Raw genomic sequence first — 20,863 nt, forward strand, 5'->3', positions numbered from 1 at the left:
GTCCAGTCTTCTTCTGTATTTCAAGTTGATTCAGGATGATCTCTAGTCTCAGGACACAGCTCCCACTCTTATTCGAATCTGGGGGGCCGGATCACCTACTAGGTCCCTCCTCTGGGTGGAACCAGGAAGGGGGGTGGTTACACCCCCTTTCCTTTGTCCAGTTTCGCGCCAGGACTGGGGCTGGAAAGCCCCAGCACCAGTTTGAACTGGCCTATGCACAGGGACACCTTGTGTGCCCCAGGCATGTCTGATTCTATTCAGCCCTGTCCTACCCAATACACAAAATCCTGTCTGGAGTGGTGCTAGCACCTCCCCAGGCAGGAAACCCTTTGTCCAAGCTGCCCTCGCTGGAAGGACTCCCAGCAGCAGGAGGTCAGACTTGTGTCTGTGGTGGCAGCATCCATTTTGGGATGCTAATGCTCTGTTTAACTTTAACCGGGGTTCAGGCTAGGTACATGTCGTGTCCCTCTAGAAGGGTGGAATGCTACCCCCGTCGCCAGAACTGGCGAGGGGGTAGCATTCCAATTCGTATGACACCTTACTCGACATGTTTTGATAAAGCCAAACCCAAGATAGCATTTAACCGCGAGGTTCATAATGCACTTAAGAGTATATGGTATGGCAATATCATGAAACAGCTAAAGGACATGGTTCCGAAAGCTGCAGACAGGCTCAGCTCATGCCAGAGCACCATCTCACATATTTCCAAGCACTCTGCCTCCAGGATTGATGAGGCCTTCCATAGGAGTGGCTGATAGGAACATATGTGTCCATTTTAGGTTAGGTATAGGCATACTACACCTAAGTAAGGGGTGGTTACACCAACTTACCCCAGCTGAGTGATCAGCCAGTTGTGTCAAATATGGAGGCCAGGCCAGGGGTGGCACAATACATGCTGCAGCCCCTGGTAGGCCTTGGAAGCACCTATGCCCTGGGTACCTGGGTACACTGTTTCAGGGGCCAATAAGGTGAGCCAATTCTAATTGGGTATGTACCTAAGGTACATGGAGTCCATTTTAAGGAGAGAGCAATTAGCCTGGGGCCCTGAATAGCAGGATCCCAGGCCAACTATGTCAAAAACCAGCTAAACACCAGGCAAAAAAGTTTGGGGGTAACCATAATCAGATATCCACCTTCCTACAGTTATACAATTAATAAAAACAGATTGGAACCACCTAACCCCAAAAATGCAGACCAATAACAAATTTAAAAAATCTGTATGCAAACAAACATCAGCATTCATAGAACATTACAACCTGCTCACGAACTATCAGAATGGATTCTGTCCAGGGGTTATTACCGAGTTATCACAGATTGCAATGTGCAAGGATATCAACATAACTGTAGATTATAATGAAGAAGCTACATCTTCCTACTTGATCTGTTTTAAGATTTGAGCATGGTTCAACATCCTCTACTATGTTTCAAAACTTTACAGTTCAAAGTAACTTCCTGAATTAGATGAATTCATTACTTGAAGGCAGGATGCCCAATATATCATTACCATGCAAACCACAGGTGAAGCAGAGCGCATTATTTACTGTGCAAACTACAGAAATGGACCTCTTGTCCTTGTAATCTGCACTAAAGCCTCTTTCTCTTTACTCTCTGTGCATCAATGAAAAAACACACATCAGCAGAGCCTCCCTATGCGTCTCGCATGCCACACTAGAACTTAATGCCTATTCAAACAAGCATTTGCAATGCAATAGGTCTCGCAGTTGCGAGATTTCGACCCATTGGTATTGTAAATGACAATGCCTTTTATTTATATGTTGTTTTTTAAACACATAAATAAAAGGCATTGTCATTTACAATGCCAATAGCTCAAAGTTTAAAAAAATGCGAGACCTATTGTATTGCAAATGCCTGTCTGTCTTGCTCCTGAGTCTCGCACAAGGAAGAGACATGACTTTCTCTCCCCACCACTCTCTCAAGGAGGCTGCCCCAGTAGAAAACATAGGGATGTTTGCTTACCGGCTACTGAAAAACTAAACACAGTCCACTTAAATGCAACTACAACCGCTCATATGACGAGTCTTTCAATATCTACCTTCACATTGTATGAGAAACAAATGCAATAAGAACCCAAATAGTCAATTATAATTGTACAGAGTCAGAATACCAGCTGTCCAATCCAAAGAAAAAGGCAAGGGAGCACCCCAAAAGGATGTGATTACACACAGAACACAGTGTGTATATGCTGATATACAAGCCAAGTGTATGCACACAGAAACACTGCAAAGCATTGTTAGGTTTGGAGGTTTGCACAGCAGGTCTTTGATGCAGGTCCCAAACGTCTCCCCTGATGTAACTCTGCAAGGTAAATGGAAACCCATTTCAAGGATACACTCAAAGGGGAAGAGAGGTGGTGCGGTGGAGAATGGAAGGTCCAGACTGGACTTGACCGGAGCTGGAGAGGGGATGCCGCAGACACAGAAGTGTGATGGATAGTCTGGGCACAGTCTCACAGATCGGAATGGGATAACCAATGCAGGCTGCATATTGCAAAACATATCAGACCATGCGATTAATTCTGAACCGAACCATCTCCCCACATAAACATGCATAAAACCAATTGTTTTGGACCTTACCTGCTACAACCAAAACAGAAGGCGATGAAGAACGCATGGGTGAAGGGGTTACAATTCTTAAGAAAAGGAGAAGCAGGAAGAGCACAGCAGTACAAAAATGGGTGACAACAACAAAACTACCACAACATGAGGAAACCAAAGAGAAAACAAAACAAATGTGAGGGAGCAAAGCTGAGAGCAGACGACAAGCGGAAACCTGAAAACATACAAAAGTTGCTAGGCAAGTTGTTTCCGGCTGACTCTGCCTATATAGCCCTGGAACCTTTTCTATGCAATCTCCTTCTTGATCTGTGTCTCCTAAGCTCTAACCCTATCACTACCCTCAGCCTCTACAGACGCATTCTACAAAGCTTCTACTGTCCTGCTTCTTGTTTCAATTTCTGACTATAACACTTTACAGGTACCTCCCTTCCCGTCCCCGAAATTGGAAGTATTGGTTCTGATTTGACTGAGATCGAATCTTTACCTACACACTGACATACGTCAAGATCTTTACATTATGCAGAAAACACCCACCCACCCAAAAAACACACCATAAACCTTATGTACCTCGACTACCCCAGACTTTTGCTGTGGTCAGTTTCTATACAGCAGCCTTCACCAGGCCTGTAAGCCTCACTCAACCCTTTCTTATGTGCGCATTCCAATCACACACTTACCCATGGTGCAGCATGCGATCCATATGAGAACGTACTTCAACTCCGCACACGGGGATAGGAAGCACCATAAAAGTGCCTCTACTTCTATAAATATGTTATATTAACAGAGCTCTGTATAGTGCTATAGTACTGCTAATATGGATTTGCAGCACAGTCGGGTTCAGGTACTTTCACACCTTTAGCCTCTTTTGCATTTGCACGTAATCGCTCTGTTAATGAGAGAAAAACTAAAATTATGATAATGGGTGCTAGAGGTCTGAAATCATACAGGTCATGGGTCTGTAATGGTGTAAATTAGAGGCTGCAAAAGAGTATGCCTATCTGGGAGAGAGTATTTCAAACAATATTGTGTGGGCCCCTCAGGATAAATTACAGTTATCTAAAGCAAAGTCTATAAGCCTTGGCCTTACGCAGTTTTTTAATGCACAGGGTAAGAGAGATATGCGATAGCTTTTAAAAGTCTATGTAGCAAATGTAACCCCTGTAGAATGGTATAGTATAGAGGCAAGCTCAGTGTACTCTCTTAATAATTTACCTCATCGCCACCACATCGCCGGACGTCGCCTTTCTTACAGAAACCTGGATGAACGCCTCATCAACGCCCGACATCGCCATAGCCATCCCGGACGGCTACAAGATCATCCGAAAGGACAGCACCAACCAAACAGGAGGAGGCATCGCCATCGTCCATAAGAACACCATCCGCATCACGACCAGTTCTGACGATAACCTCGCAGCCGCCGAACACCTTCACTTCCAGATCCACACCGACCCCAAGACCACACTCAGAGGCACCCTCATCTACAGGCAACCAGGACCCCACACACAATTCAGCGAAGACATCTCTGACTTCATCAGCCCACACGCCCTCCTCTCCGAGGACTACATTCTACTGGGAGACCTCAACTTCCACCTGGAAAAGAATAACGACAGCAACACCACCACCCTTCTGGACAATCTTGCCAATCTCGGACTCAAAGAACTTGTTGACACCCCAACCCACTATGCCGGGCACACGCTCGACCCAATCTTCACCTCCAGCAAGCACATCTCCTTCAATCACACCACTGCTCTCCACTGGACGGACCACAGCTGCGTTCACTTCAACTACATAAAGACCACGACCTACAACCACCCACAACCAATTCCCCGCAGAAACTGGAACAAAATCACCACCGACCAGCTCTTCACATCGCTTCACCAAAACCCTCCTGCCAAATCATCGGACCCAAACCAAGCAGCCACCAACCTCACACAATGGATCACCCACAGCGCTGACGAATTAGCACCCTTGAAAAACCATCAAATCAAACAAGGTAGCAAAAAAGCCCCCTGGTTCAATGATGACCTTAAGAAATCCAAGAAGACCTGTCGCACCCTCGAAAAAGCCTGGCGAAAAAACCCAACCACTGACAACCTGATCACCTTCAAGAACGCCACCCGCAAACACCACCAACTGATCAGATCCACCAAGAAATCAGCATTCAAGGATCGACTCGACATCAACGCCCACAACAGCAAGGAACTATTCAACATCGTCAAAGAGTTCACCAACCCCACCGCCGGCACCAACGATATCACTCCCTCCCAAAACCTCTGCGACTCTCTAGCCTCGTTCTTCCACAACAAAATCGCTGACATACATAACAGCTTTGGCGACCAGTCCACCCCACCCTCCTCCGATCTAAAACCCCCCTCCAACACCCTTTGCGCCTGGAACCCAATCACCACCAAAGACACCATCCGCCTGATGAACTCCATCCACTCAGGTTCGCCAACCGACCCATGTCCCCACCACATTTTCAACAAAGCCGACTCCATTATCGCACCCCATCTCCGAGACGTCATCAACTGCTCCCTCAACTCCGCTACCTTCCCGGAAAGCTGGAAACATGCCGAACTCAGCCCCTCCCTGAAAAAACCCACAGCAGACCCCACCGAACTTAAGAACTACCGCCCCATTTCGCTCCTCCCATTCCCTGCCAAAGTCATTGAGAAAACAGTCAACAGTCAGCTCACCGCCTTCCTCGAATCCAACAAATCACTCGACCCTTCACAGTCCGGCTTCTGAGCCAAACACAGCACCGAGACCGCCCTCATCGCAGCAACAGACGACATTCGAACTCTACTGGACAACGGAGAAACAGCAGCCCTCATCCTACTTGACCTCTCCGCAGCCTTCGACACAGTCTGTCATAGCACCCTTACACAACGACTCAGCAACATCGGAATACAAGGAAAAGCATTGAACTGGATCATCTCGTTCCTCGCCGGAAGAACCCAGAGAGTCCGCCTCCCCCCTTTCAATTCGGAAGCCACTGAAGTCATCTGCGGCGTTCCACAAGGATCATCACTCAGTCCCACCCTCTTCAACGTATACATGAGTCCCCTCGCATCCATCGCGCGCCAACACAACCTCAACATCATCTCCTACGCAGACGACATCCAGCTGATCCTCTCCCTCACCAAAGACCCAAACACCGCCAAAACCAACCTACACGAGGGGATGAAAGAAGTGGCCGAGTGGATGAAGAACAGCCGTTTAAAACTGAACTCGGACAAAACGGAAGTCCTCATCCTAGGTCCATCCCCCTCCGCTTGGGACGACTCATGGTGGCCACCAGCCCTGGGAAACGCACCCAAACCAACGGACCACGCACGTAACATGGGCTTCATCCTGGACTCCTCCCTCTTGATGACCAGACAAGTCGACGCCGTCTCATCATCTTGCTTCAACATCCTACGTATGCTCAAAAAAATCTTCCGCTGGATCCCCACCGAAACAAGAAAGACGGTCACCCATGCACTGGTCACAAGCCGACTGGACTACGGAAACACCCTTTTACGCCAGAACCACAGCCAAACTACAGAAAAAACTCCAAAGCATCCAGAACGCCTCAGCCAGACTCATCCTAGACGTCCCCCGCCAAGCTCACATTTCCGGTCACCTGAAAGACCTCCACTGGCTCCCCGTCAACAAGAGAATAACGTTCCGTCTCCTCACCCACGCACACAAAGCCCTCTACGACCTAGGACCCGAATACCTCAACACGCGCCTGTCCTTCTACACCCCCACCCGCCAACTACGATCGTCCAACCAAGCCCTCGCCGCAATTCCACGCATCCAAAGATCCACCATGGGGGTCAGATCCTTCTCCTACCTAGTGGCCAAGACCTGGAATTCTCTCCCCACCCACCTCCGCCTTACACAGAACCACCTCTCCTTCAGAAAACAACTAAAAAACTGGATATTCGATAAGTAACGTACCCCAGCTCCCTCAAGCGCCTTGAGACCCTCTGGGTGAGTAGTGCGCTATACAAATTCTTAACTTACTTACTTACTTACCTTGTATTGAATCTGATCTGTGGAAGCGAAACCTTGGAATTAGTAGTTCTTGTTCGATTTAAATGATTCTTCTTGAGCTAGGTTTGATTTGGGATTAATTATCAACACTATTGTCGGATCATTCGTTATTTCTTTTAACTGTTTTGTAGCATAGAAAATTTGTTTAAAAAGATCCTATGGAGAGAACTTTCAGGGGATAGGAATGGGACTTATACATTTGGTAATATTTATTCCTACAGCTTGAAACAGATGAATTTGAACTCTGATGAGGTGATATCATGTAATAATAGTAACATTTTGAAGCTTTGTTGGTTGCCAAGATAAAACGAATTTCAGGATGATTTGTACAATTGTTTACAGATAAAAAGATTGCAATTGAGCTGTATGTATGCAAGGTGTGGTGTGATGCAACTTTACCTGAAGGCTAATACATGTTACTCCATAGGAAGAATATGTAGGGAATTTAAGTTTGGTCCAATACCAATCGGAGAAAACACATAGATTAAAGAATAGAAGAACCTATTTTCATCCAGGTTGTCAATATTGAGGTACCACGAAACTGTATTTAAGTCAGGTCTTGTTTTTCTGTCTGGGTTTTTTTCATTTACAAAGATAATTCATTTTCTGGGTTATTTCTAAGTATTTAATAGCAACCCACAAATAAGCACTTTATTTACTATTAAATCCGCCTACAGTAAATGTTTGATTTCGCCTGATGAAAATCTTTGGATCTTTTCTTGTATTGTAAGTAGTTGCTAATATATTTCAAACATTCTTCTGGTGATTACTGATTAACATTGATGTATTTCAATGTTCTTTATTCTTTTAATCGTGTATTATATGTATGCTTTATACGCCTTGTATGTGGTGTTAATTGTCTTCTCTAGAAGCACTGTTCTTCTTAGTTATACAAATAAGGTATTTTCACATCTTCGACTTGAGGGTTCTGCAGGACCAGAATGTTTTCTGTTTGTGTCAGTAAGATCATGTGTGTAAGGTTAACATTTTTTGCAGGTGTTTGGTTGTTTGTTTTGTGTAGTCGGAGATCTACACCAATTCCGGTATGTGCCATCTGAACAGTTGGTATGTGCAATGTGTTAGGCCCGCGGTCATTTGGGCAGCCGTATCCCTCTCCAGGCCTGTAATGTGATCTCAATTTGAACTCCCCCATTCACAAGCTTGTGCTCTGCCCTTCCTGTCGCACATCGGCCATCTTAAGATCTGTGCTGTGTCCCCAGTATGTCCTCGTTTATTTAGAGATTTTATAGAGCGCTCTGTGTCTCCCTTAGGTCATTTCAGAGTGCTGGGTGATACACAATGCAACAGAGAAGATGCATCAGCATCAAACAAGTATCGCGAGGGTAAGAACATGAAATGCGTTCATTGGCCCTTTCAGCGCAGCCCTCTATCTTTGTGATTCTCCATTTTGTGTCTTTGCTGACATGCAGAGGCAGGTGTGTTCGCCGCAAAAGTACTGGCCAGTGGCAACTGGCATTTATACCACTCCCACACACACCACCAGCTACACCCCGTCGGTCTCTCCAGGAACCCGCCAGCAGCGACAACTGGCTGTTTGTGAATCCTCACACCTTCGGGTGAGAGCCCTGGAGTCAGGGAGAGGTGAGAGGAGCAGATGGCGCCCAGGGTCACACCGGAGGCGGAAGGCCGCCAGGGTCATGGGGAGCATATAAAGTGAGGGAGGTTGCACCGAGACGGCATGTAGTGCAAGAGCCCTCACTGGGCCATGGGCGGGGGGAATGAAAATATTCAGAAAGAGCCTGGGGCAGTGAGGAATATCAACAGAGGAATGGACACAACAGTGTATTATTTGCAAAATTAAACAATTAGTTATTATCAACGAGTAGTTTGAGGTGTTTTATACTGCCATTTTGCACTTTTACCTCCCAGTCTTTCCTCTCCTTACATCGACTGCTAGTTCCTCAGGACGTATCTGCTGCTCAGCTTCTGCCGGCTGTTCACTCAGCAGCTACATCTAATGGCGACTTTTACTGTCACCTGCAGCCTCTTATTTATGTCCACTAAAACATAACCAACTCGGTTTCCCTTGGACGATGTGCGTATATATTAAATATAAACACAGGTGATTCTAAAGAGAACATCCTTTTGTCTGGATGTATTTTATTGTAAAGCAAGTAGGTCTTGAAGCTTTGGATATCACTAAAAAACTCCAAATTAAATAAAGAGGCAGTGAAGCACTCAACCCACACTCTCACTCCCAGCCACGTCCTCACTCACAACCACACTCAAACTAAGCCAGTCCAGTCACACATGCAGACACACAATCCCATCCTCTCACGCACAATCTCACCCACGATTGTATGCACACACCTCTACTGAAGCTCTCTGCAGGGACGTCTTAAGGATTTTGGGGGGCATTGTTTAAATCCGCTTTGAATTTATGATTCAATTTCAGCTCTTTCATGCCCTCTTTGGCCAGGCAGTGTACAGGTGCACTAGTTCAAATTCTATATGTATAAAATATTCAGCGATAGTGACGTGTTTTCAATATTGTAACACAACATCAGGTCACTAATGTTACTGCAAAAAATCTCTGTGGCTCCCTCCCATTTCTCATGTGAGGCCCCATTGTTATATAAAAGAAACTGTTTTTATATAAATTCTGCATGAAACATAAACACATTACTCTGCAAAATGTCTGTAATAGACTCTCACCCATCACCCACATTACAATACAATAAAAGAATCTGTTTAAGAATTATTTAAGGTCAATAGAGCTATAGGGGGGGGAGGCTGAAAGGCTGGGCCAGGGCCCACTTTTCCCCTGTCTTAAAACGTCTCTGTTATACAATACCCTCCCCCTCCACGCAAACACACTGTTCTTCTCCCGCACACTTCCTCAACCTGTTCCCGCTCCAAGGCGGTGAAGTTAAATGTTTGGGGCAGGGATTCCAGGAATGTACTGAGAATGGATGTACCACTTTTAAGAGGGGGGGGAGCGCCATTCCGTTACAGTCCACGGATGGAAGGAAAACCCCTGCAGAAGCTGTTGGTGTGTTGGTGCACTGTATGTGCGAGGTTGTTGCTGTGATATTTATGAGGTGAACTTCTGGGAGTGTGTTTCCACTGAAGCCTTTGGGAGTGGGCCACTTTTGTGAGGGTGTTGCTATTGAAGTCTATTTGAGACGAACCAGTTTTAGGACGGTGATGCGATTGAATGAAGTCTATGACATCCATAGTGTGCACGACTTTTGGTAGGGGGGATAACACTAACGTCTGTGCGACTGACCTCTTTTTGGAGGGAGGGGGGTTACCATTGAAGGCCGCAGGCGGTAATGAAACTGAGCTCTTTGGGGGCTAAAATACTTTTGGGGTCATTCGGCTTGTAGGACGCGTAATATGGGGGATTTGTGATCCCACGTTGACCGGTGAGTTACCCCCCTTCTTTCCATTACTGTAGGTACAATGATACACCTCAGCTAGCGCCACGCGACACTTCTACACAAAAGAATGGCGGCACCTCTGGTCTTTGGGTATGCAACCGAGGCATTAATGACAATCCGGTGTGAGGGGGGGGGGGGCGCTCGCCTCTCATTGGCCGGGGCCCTCGCCTGTCACTGCCTCGGGATTGGCTAGAGCCCTTTTGGGAATCCTCCTGCAGCCGCAGCCGCCACATTTCTCCGTGCAGGTCAGCAGAGCCCCCACCCCCAGGAGAGCCCGCCAAACAGCAGCAGCAGAGCACGCGCAGCCCAGCCACCGCCGCAGCGCGAGAACCGCCAGCGCCGGGACAGCAGGAGCGCGTGCACAGCCCCCTCCAGAGCCAGGGCCGACGGACCGCTGCACAGCTGCCCGCGGCCCCCAGCTTGGCCAGCCTCAGCAGAGCCCAAGCACCCGCAGCCGGGCGGCCCTCGGCGCGCTGCCCCAGTGGCGTAGTCTGGACACCCCTCAGACAGGAGCCACTGCAGCGGGACAGCCCGGGTCCAGCTGATATCCCAGCGCCGCCACAGTCCACTGCAGCCTGGGGGAGCCGCAGAGGCCTCTGCAGAGTCTGGGGTACCACCACCAGGAGGCCAGCCTCAGCACAAGGGGCCCAGCCCTCAGCAGATCCCGAGTATGAAGGAAAGGCGCAGCCCCCAGGCCCCCGCCGTGGTCAGGTGTAAGCTGGTCCTCGTGGGAGACGTGCATTGTGGGAAGACGGCCATGCTACAGGTGCTGGCCAAGGACTGCTATCCAGAGGTAAGTGTGCAGGGACGCGTATGCATGCAGGACATATTACACAGGCATCTACCCTCTGGCCCCGTCATCATAATCCGACCCCATTTCAGACCGTCTGTAACAACGTCATTTTAACCAGGTCGCCTTAACCCCGTAGTAGCAGACATCCTTAATCAGTCTCCCATTTAATCTGTCTGTCACCCTCCCGCTTTACCCCCTTTTACTCCCAATGAGTAGGCCGGCCACCTTACACAGTCCCACATTTAGCCCCTTTGCAAACAACCGGATCACTTCAGCCTGACCGGCGATGTGCCCTTTTAAACCATGCTCATTTAGCCCGACCACCTCAACTCTTCCTCTTGTACCACCGAATCAGACTACATTTAGGCTTTAACCCGTCTGTAACAAAACCGCTTTACCCAGGTCTCTGTGCCCCTCATGATCAGACCATCTTGACCCCCCTCTTTATTCCTAACAACTCCTGCATCCATGGCTCCTTAACCCCCTCTCTGAGTCCCCTTAAATATTTTCAAGCCAGACTACATTTCCCACCCCTGAAACCGGGCCAGACTTCTTTAACCAGCTCTCCATAGCTTTCTATAGCCAAACTGCTTCACCTCTGTGTCGGATAACCTTTACAATTCTGTGTTTCCAAACCGCTTTAACCGGGCCATCTTAACACCATAACTAGAACACTTGAGAACTTCTGAATCCACACAGCCTTTACCTTATGGAGACCTACTCCAACACCCAGACTACTTTGAAACTGCCTGTTCTAAAACCACCAACTAGACCCTAGTCTCATGGGCCAAGTCCAGGCCTCATCAGTAAGCAGTGGCATAGCCAGCGTGTCCCTGGTTTGGATGTAAGCCAAAAACGCGGTGTTGATCTGAGTCCAAGCTGCCTTAAGACTGAATATAGGTCACTGCGATGCAAACACACACCACACAAGACATTATAGCACATTTACCACAGCGATTACCCTTACAGCGCATCACATACGTTCAGCAACATTAGCATTACTGCACATACCACAGTCGTGCATTGCAGCATCACTACAATGCATTAATGCACGTGTGTGTGTATATACTCACACATATTTCTATAAAACGTTTTACTACTACTTAGCACTAACCATCTCTTGATCCTATAAGAACCGTAGTCCCCTAAACCCATGCCATCGATTGACCCTAAAAAGCCCTTGCTATCCCTACAAACCACCCATCTCTGAACGTTAAAAACCCCATGCCACTACCCACGCCTAAACCCAACAAATCCCTTCCTATCCTGAGTAATACAAATCCTCCTTACTACCCTAAAACCCCTTACCTATACCCATCTCTGAACCCCCAAAAACCCTTACCACTACCTATCCATGAAACCTAAAAACCTCTTGCGACCCCAGAACTTCCCCCAGCCCCTAAATACCACCAACCACAGTCTGCCCACACGAAAATTCCTAAATACCTTGTAAATGTAATGTGTTGAAACTTCCCTGGTTGTAATGGTAAAAGATTTGTAGTGATTTAAGACCATAAGAACTCCAAGATCTGAGTGTGAGCTGTCTTTAGGCCAAATAGTCAAGCATCCTTATTGCTTTAAGGTCTTTGTGGTCTGCGTCCTGGACACATTAACGTTCACGTCTTGTGTTCTGGCACCCTTAAGGCCCCCATGATCAATGTCCCACTTTTTTTTTTAATCCCCCCGCTAACTAAGTCATTTTTAAGAGCACCAGGGCGCCTTCAGATTGCTATTGTCTGAGCCCAGGTCTGTTTTAACATCTCTATGGTCTGAGTCTAGGCCAACTTAAGACCCTCTTGATGTAGGCTCTGACCACCTTAAACCTCCAACTCTCTGTCACGATGAGATTTTTCCTTGGTTTTCCATTTGTATAGTATATTGCTACCTAGGATGAATTGTCCCACTAGGTAGCACCAAGAGACATTATGAGAATGAATGTGTGCTTCCCGAGCAAATATATTAAAATACCAGTAATCTAGGTCTAGGGCACACTGTTCAGTGGTCTGATTTCTGCCACCTCAAGTCCTGAGGACTCTTCCTATTGTACCAAATGCCCCCCCCATGATTTTGATCCAGGCCAGCTTCTCTGTGGTGCGAATCTAGGCTGCCTTTAAACCCAATAGTCTGGGGCCAAGCTGTCTGCAGACTCCAGGGGTCTTGATCGATGCCACTGTTAGTCCTTCTTGTACTTTTTCTAAGCAGCCAAAATACCCCTATTGTCTGAATCCATCCCATTTAGGGTTTCGACTTACTTACTCCAAGGTGCCTTAAGACTCCCACAGTCCGGGTTCAGGCCACCCTGTGTCCTTTTATGGTCTTTTTCAAGTGTCCCAAAATACACCAAATATCTGGACAAAAAATGCCCTAAGTGTTCATGACCCTATTGCAGGGTCCAGGCTGCCTTATGGCCCACGTCATCCTAGTCCAGGCCACTTTATTTCTTCCATGGTCTGAATCATGCCTTGGTTAATTTTCCAGAAATATTGCTCCAGACCGCCAAAGGAAGTCATGAAAAGCTCAATGCAGCCTTACAACTTCATGGTCTGTGCTAAGGTCGTCGTAAGACCACATTCTAGGTTTCAAAGCTCCCTTTAGGTCCTCATAGTCGTGGTCCAGGCCCCCTTTGTGTCCCATGGTCTCTTTCCACGCTACCTTACGATGCCCTTGATTTGGGCTCAAGTCTGCACTAAGATCCATGGGGTTGGATAAAGGATAACTTTACCACTATTGCTAGTTAAAACATGGGTGTATGCTGCCTTAGGGCCATCTTAATGTTCCCCTGTCCCATTTTAGGCTGCATTGTTGCCTCTTGTTCTGAGTTGAGTCCTCCTTTATGCCCCGGGTTATCGTTGGACTACATTTAGATCCCCATGGCTTTGTTGCCAGCCACCTTAAGACCCACACGTTCTAGGTCTGAACGTTCTAATAAATCTGAGTCCTGGGCATCTTCAAGCACACATGGTCTTGGTCAGAACCCTTTTCCCTCACATATGTTGTGAATCCAAGCTACTGAAAACCTACATCACCCTAGTGTTGTCTGCCCTCATCTTCAAGCTACCATCGTGTAGCTCGTTAACACATCGTCTGCGTTTGAGCCTCCAATAGAGCCTGTGTGGTCTGCATCAAGATCCCATTAGGCCCTTCTTGGTCAAATACCAGACCACCTTCATGGTCCCCGCCTTCCTCTGTTTCTTCTGGTGCCTTGGAGCCCCCATGGTTTACTGCTAGGCCTGGCTAAGACCGGGTGGTTATGATCTCCATGTCCAGTGACAAGGCTTACTTCTGGTCCCAGTCTGATTGCGGGGTGTAGACATACTGGTGTCCATTGTTTATCTATTTTCATTTCCATTTCATTCCATTTGTAAGGTGTAGCCTGAAATTTGGATCACGACTAGATGTATTTGTTTGTGTGCCAGTTAGAGACTAAACTACTTGGATAGGTAAAGGAATTGGTGGACTTTTTTTGAATCTAGAGGAAGAGGAAGGGCAGGTGGTGTTTCACATAGCCTGTGCCAGCAGTAATGGACTCCAGGGCCTTTGGTCAGATTCAGGGTTGTTAGCTTTTTTTTGTTTTTACGTTTTTTTATAGCGCAAACTCTACCCAAAGGTATTGGAGCGCTTTACATGAGCACCAGTTACATTACACATGGACACATTCATTATTTGGTAGGCGCGGTGAGATTAGGTGATTTTGCCCAGGATCACAGGATGCTGAACTGCCGCATAGGCTCAAACCCAGTTCCCCAGCTACAAAGTCGGCAGCTTTAGCTGTAAGGCTACATCCTCTCACCAGCTTTTGGAAGAGAAGCTGTTTTTCAGGAAATGTGTTAGGGAGAGTGCCAATGTCGGTTATGTTAACTTGATAATCTCTGCATATTAGGCCAGAGCAATACCATGCCAAGCTGTGTGCATTCAGCATGACTAGTGGCCAACCTTTACTCTTTTGGATTGTACAAATATTTATGCCTGATGCGTAGTGTTCAGCTCTGATGTTTTAATTTATTACAGATAATCATGCACTGACTTGAGTTGTCTTTGTCTCGATTCCTTCAAATTGAATTTGTGAATAAATATTATCCATCTTTTATATAGTAACCGCCTTAAAGTGTGGGTCTGACATTTTGTGAAAGTAAAGAGCGTTGGAAAGGATACCTAACGTTTCAGTGAGATACTGCATTTCTTGGGTGTCTTTTTATAGCAAAATCCCCAGGGTTTATTTGTTTGTGTGCTGTATTACTAAAGTGGTGTAAGTTCTAGAGAACTGAGACTTAGAGGTAACCTAGTGGGGGTTGTGATTCATAGCCTCTTGAAGTTGATGTACACTGGTACTGGGAGTTAACCTACTATTCTTAGTATTGCTAAGTTGAAAAACCCAAACTTACACTTGACGGTAATGTTACAGTATAGATCAAAATTTCCAGGTGTAAAGTATATGTAGGTGACTGTGTATAATATTGACTAGACCACGTGTGGTTCTTTTTGGAACAGCTTTTATGGAGGGCATCTCTTCAGCCGGGATGGACATGATTTCATACCTCCCAATCTGATTTTGCAAGTTCCCCAGGGGAAGTTCTCATTCAGGGTGAACCTTTCTTGTCATGCAGAGGACCTTGGGGTGGGTGTATATGTATGTATGTGTGTATATATGTGTATGTGTGTGTGTATATATATATGTGTATATATATATATATATATATATATAATATTTCAGTGTGGCTTGGTGAGAGGTGCAGGTAGCGGTATGGGCGTGGGTCTAGTGGGGTCTCTAGAGGAGGTTTCTGGAATTGATGCAGATGGCAGGCAGTGGCATGATTAGGGGGTGATTTCTGTAAGGTGAGGTTTACCTGCTGGTCTGTGGACACGTTCAGCTGGTTCTACTGAAGGGCCAGGTAGCTTGGATCTACGTTCTGCTTGTAATTTGGGGCCTTTAAAGGACAAATTCTGGTTTTAGCTTTGTAGGGGTTCTGAGGTTCAGGTGGTGGTCCGAGGGAAGGCTCATCAGGTCTGGGATAGATTAAGGTAGTGGTCTCTAGCAGGTTCTGATGGTGGTAGAACGGCTTCAGGTTTAGTACCCAGTTACAGTTCTCACAATGGCCTGAGAGGAAGGATCTCATGATGGTTTGGGGGTGGTTCTTTGTAACCATGTCGAGATTGATAATATTGACCTACAATTATCACATTCACAGGGCAAGTATATATTGACTGTTCTTAACTCCACACTTACTTACCTATACTTACTATGCAATATCTTGGGGCAGTAGTATATAGCAAAATGATGCCCTCCGCCGAACGTGATGAGGGACATAGTCCCCTAGATTGAGCCAATATCCTTTGACTAGGAGTTCAGTGTGGGCTCTCTGAAGGGGCCCCCCCCCCCCCCCGCCCCCGTCCCCCCGAACGCCTGTGTTAGTGGAGGTCTGTGGGTTGGGGAAGGGGTAAGATTTGTGTGATGCCAGATTCACGTCATGGTGTGGTATCTGATGGTTAAAAGCTGTTTACGGTGCAGGTCTGGGTTGTTAAGTCTCGACCTCTGCCAATGCGCTTGTGCATTGCAGATGTTGAGATCTATAGTAGGCGAAACAAACTCTTGACCAAGCGAGGATTCTCCCCAATGCATGTGAGGTACTCAAGCGCGGCGCTTCCCCAGCGCGCGCTTGGCCTCACTTCTCAATCACACCCCATATGGTCGTTCCCTCGCACTCGCTCGCACATCAAAGGCTATGGTTATTCCCGCCCACTCGCTCGCACATCAAAAGCTGCTGTTTTGTTCATTTGTTTTTTATTTCACTTAATGGTGTTCCATCATGTTATTTATTACTATGGGGAGAACTTTTCCCGTGGTCCAATACCTGTATCCGTAGTGTCAAAACTGAAAGACACTTGAGTTCCCATATTAATAAATAACGTGATGGTTCACCATTACGTGAAGTAAAAAATAAATGAACAAAACAATGGATCAAATTTAAATCCAAATTAATATTCAACACCACATAAAAACAAGCCCGCGTTGGCTGGATGTTTTTAACCTTTGGATATTGGATTCGAATAAAACCTGGAATATTAATGGACCGCAAGACTCGCTCTATTAATTTGTTTACGGGTGCACCGTTTTATCAATTTTTTCATGTTGGGTTAAGTCTTCACAAGAACGTCAGGCTTAGCAGGAACCCGTTCCCCCTCGAACACAGCAAAGGCCGCATCTGTGGTTTTCTAGAAATGGGTTCCATGTATAGGATATGCAAAGCAAGCAGGTGATTCTGTGAAGAAAAAAAATCTGGATTCTAGCTACAGAACAGATGCTTAATTTGGACAGCTAATGGCTGTACAATATGTTCAACTGATGTCTTTTCTGCTATAAAATGTCACCGTCCCACAAGGGTTTCTCCTTGGTGAAAGGCTGCCAGAGGTCAAATTAGTAGATGGCCAGACCAGTAAGCAACTGTTAGAATAATCTGGTATTCCTACTTCCAAGGGCTCCGCTCCATTACGAACTACTCAATCAGCAGATTAAATGTAGCAATTAAAGGGTAGGCGGGCTCTGAGGCAGCCAGCTGTGTGGGGAGTCTGAGCCGGGGGCTTCATGGTTGCATCCGCTCAGCACATGGTAGAGTAATTGGCCAGTGTCCATGCCACTCTCGATGCTCTGGCCGATAGTAGACACTCCTTAACCATGACTGGGTGTGGGAGAAAATGATGGTTGAAGTCCGGCGGGCCAGCCAGCCGGGAGGTGAGCCAGTTGCTGCCAACGTTCCACATTTCCGGGCAATCATAGCTACGAAGGAAGAAGAGGCCTGCACAACCCCTGAGACCTGGCAGTGGAGAGCAAGGACTGCTATTGCCTAGCGCTTTAAAGCTGTGTGTGAGTGAATGCCTAGCCGAGTGACCTAATTTTGGATGAGTCGTGTTTATGGTTTGGAATACCCCAAAGCACTGGGGGCACGCTGCAATTGCCTGCACTGAACTCCTTTCGATGTGCTATTGCATATCGGGTCCGCACAGCAACAACGACAAATAGCGAGCTCCGATGCATCTATGCAATTTTTGGTTAGGTCCCTACCTCCACCCTGGCCCTCCCAGTTCAGTTCCGCCCAGTGAACACATGACTCAGATGTGAGTGCCAAATGTGCAGAGGTTAAGAGTGTACATCTTTTGTGCAGAGCCTGACTCACCATCACACCCTCACCCCCCCCCCCCTCACCCTCCCTCGGGGGACACCACCACATCACTCGGGGACACCACCACATCATCACTCAGCACCACAACAGCACTGTCCTTGCTTGCTACCAACAAGCATTGCCATAGCCAATAGGACTCGCATTAGGAAAGTGTAAGCTGTTGGCTCTGTGAATAACGATGCTATTAATTTATATATTTTCAAAGCCAACACATATTAAAAAAATGTGTCATTTACAATACCAATAGCTCACACTTTCCTAATGCGAGACCTATTGCATTGCAAATGCTTGTTTTTGTGTATTATTGTGGTGACTGGTTCAGGCAGTGGTTTAGGTGGGTTTAGTAATAATTAGTAGAGGCATCACGTTGAAGTGATGGTCTCTGTGTGGCCATGTGTTCATGTCATTTGGGTGAAGGAAGAGGGGTTGGGACAGCTTTTCTGATAGTGCATCAGCGGATGATGCAAAAGATCTCTGGGAGCCTGGTTAAAGGATCAGGGGAATAGAATTAACACTTTTTTCTCTTTATGGAGAGTTACTTATCTTGAACTGCAACTAGTATCTTTGGTTGGTTGCGCTCCAAAATTTCTCTGTATTATTATTATTCATTGCGTTTACTTATTGTAAAAGTAGAGGTATGAGAGGCTGCCTCCCACTCCTGAAATCCAAAGGTATTTTTTGTTCTTGATATTTCTATCTATAGCTTAGCTAAAAAAATATATAGACCGTATGACCAGCTGTACAAAGCTGTTTTGTGGCCACAAGCCCTGCAATTTGAAAATTCACAGGTTTTGCAATCTCAAAATGTCCTTTGGTATATATTAGACCCAATTTGTGAGTTGAAACGACATTGGATTTGCAAAATGGTTTTACTTGCTCTCGCCAAATAGCAGTTAAGTGGTGTTTGCGGGCTTAATTGCGCTTTCGTTTGATTTGTATCAATGGATTACAGTTGTGAAGAAAAAAAAGTCGGGGATCAGTTATGAGAATTTGGCCTGGCATGTGATGTCCACTATTCTAGTGGGCACCTTGCACCAGTCCAAATGTCCCTTATTGATGGTAGGTTTAGACAACCTTTTATAGAAAGCTATCCTAGTGGTAGCTGTGGAGAGCAACCTTCAGGCCAAGTCTTTAAGGAATGTAAAGCAGCTTGTTTTACCAGTCTATAATCTCTTGAATGATCAAATGAAAGAGCACCGCACCAAATATATATATTTTACACACAACCCCTCTAGTCTCTTAATGAGGCTAGAGGCAGAAGTACAATACAAGAACTTAAATAGCACACAGTAAACTAGCACAGTATACGTTTTGTCCTAGGGGCCTCACAAACCATATACTAAAAAAGTGGTGTAAGAACCACGTGAGAGTTGGAAGTGAGGCCTAGGGCCTGTAGAACCACTGGGGCAACCAGGAACCACCCAAGGTAGGGACGAAGGAGACCCACGGGGGACACGTGTAGTGTCTAAACACAGCCGCCAATCACCATTGACTGTAAAGTTTAAGGACACTTAGGAGTGGACTGCGATGAAACCCTTTTAGAACTAGACACTTCGAGAGTCAAGACCCACGGGAGCACCGAAGTACTTGTGTTACCTCACCCAGGGAAGCCGGTACATAGGTGTCTTTTTGTGTCGGGTTTGGTCGTCGATTCCAGTGGAGAGCTGCAAACAAGTGCTGCGTGCGTCCAGGAGAAGAGTGTCCGGATGGATCGGAGATCTGAAGAACCTGAAAGCAGAGGTGACAGTCTGGGTCACTAGTCAGTGACCAGGATGGCGACCGGAAGATGCCAGCCGATGTCTGGTGCTTTTAGGTGAAGCAGCCACGAGGTCCAGGAGACGTCGACGACAACCAGGAGCTGGATTCGAGCTGTCCCACGTCGGATGTCGGGTGCTGCAGCGTCGGTATCCGAATTGGACCCAACAAGCCTTGGCAACAGCAACCCACGCAAGATGACAAGATTGGCTTTGAGGCAGACCAGCAAGGTCTGGGGGACTCACCCTTTGGAGGGGAGTCAGGGCACATCTGGAGCAACCAGGAAAGCCCAAGAAACAAAGTATTGTCCTCCGTGGGACCCACTAGCCAACGGACTAGAGATCGTGAAGGAGCCTCGAGCTGCAATGCAGAAAGCGGGCACACCTAACACTCGTGGAGTGCAGGCCTCTAAGCTTCGGTGCAAAAGGTGCTTGGGCGAGGGCAACTAATAGCCCAATGCACAACTTCGGGAAGTAGGTGCACTTGCAAACTTGCAGGATGTCCAGGAGTTCAGGTCCCACATCTCTCGTGATAGCTACAGGTCTCAGCTCCGCTGGGGACTCGTGTCAGCATTAGAGATGCCTGGAAGTCTGTGTCCTGTGTCTCAGATTCTTCGGGATCCGTTGGGAACCTTGAAAATGCAGTCCGGCAATATGCTTCTTTGGTGCCTGCTTGAACAGGGGAGTCACTCATTGGCCCCAATGGAGATTTCATCCGTCTTCCAGTCGATATGGAATGTCGAAGGTCCAAGATTACTTCTTCAGAGTTTCGTCCAGGGTAATCTAAAGTCCTAATGGTTGGGTTCCTATACTTGTACTAAGTTTGGGGGTTGGACTAACTCTAGGGTCCCACCTGTGGGAGAACCTGGGGAGTGGGTGGTTACACCCCTTCCCCTTTGTCCAGTTTTGTGCCAGAGCTGGGGCTGAGTGCCCCAGCAACCGGTTTGAACTGGTAAATGCAAGGGACACCCTGTGTGCCCCAGGCAGTGTCTGAAAAGCATTCCCTGCATGCAACCCACCCTGCCCCAATACACTAAAGCCTGTCTGGGGAGGTGCTGGCATCTCCCTGGACAGGAAACCTATTGTCCAAGCCTCCCCTGCCGGAGTATCGTCCAGCAGC

General features: G+C 47.0%; 1 protein-coding gene across 1 annotated transcript in view; it reads left to right on the top strand.

Moving 5' to 3' along the window:
* Nucleotides 1-10,224: 10,224 nt before the first annotated feature.
* Nucleotides 10,225-20,863, top strand: part of LOC144773317 (rho-related GTP-binding protein Rho6) — a 63,761-nt gene continuing 53,122 nt past the window's right edge. The window contains exon 1 of the mRNA XM_078658266.1: nt 10,225-10,814. Within this exon, the coding sequence (XP_078514392.1) occupies nt 10,692-10,814 (123 nt within the window). The 5' untranslated portion in view covers nt 10,225-10,691. The remainder of the gene's footprint in view (nt 10,815-20,863) is intronic.

This window comes from Lissotriton helveticus, chromosome 1_1, assembly GCF_964261635.1.
Source record: "Lissotriton helveticus chromosome 1_1, aLisHel1.1, whole genome shotgun sequence".
Lineage (NCBI taxonomy): Eukaryota > Metazoa > Chordata > Amphibia > Caudata > Salamandridae > Lissotriton > Lissotriton helveticus.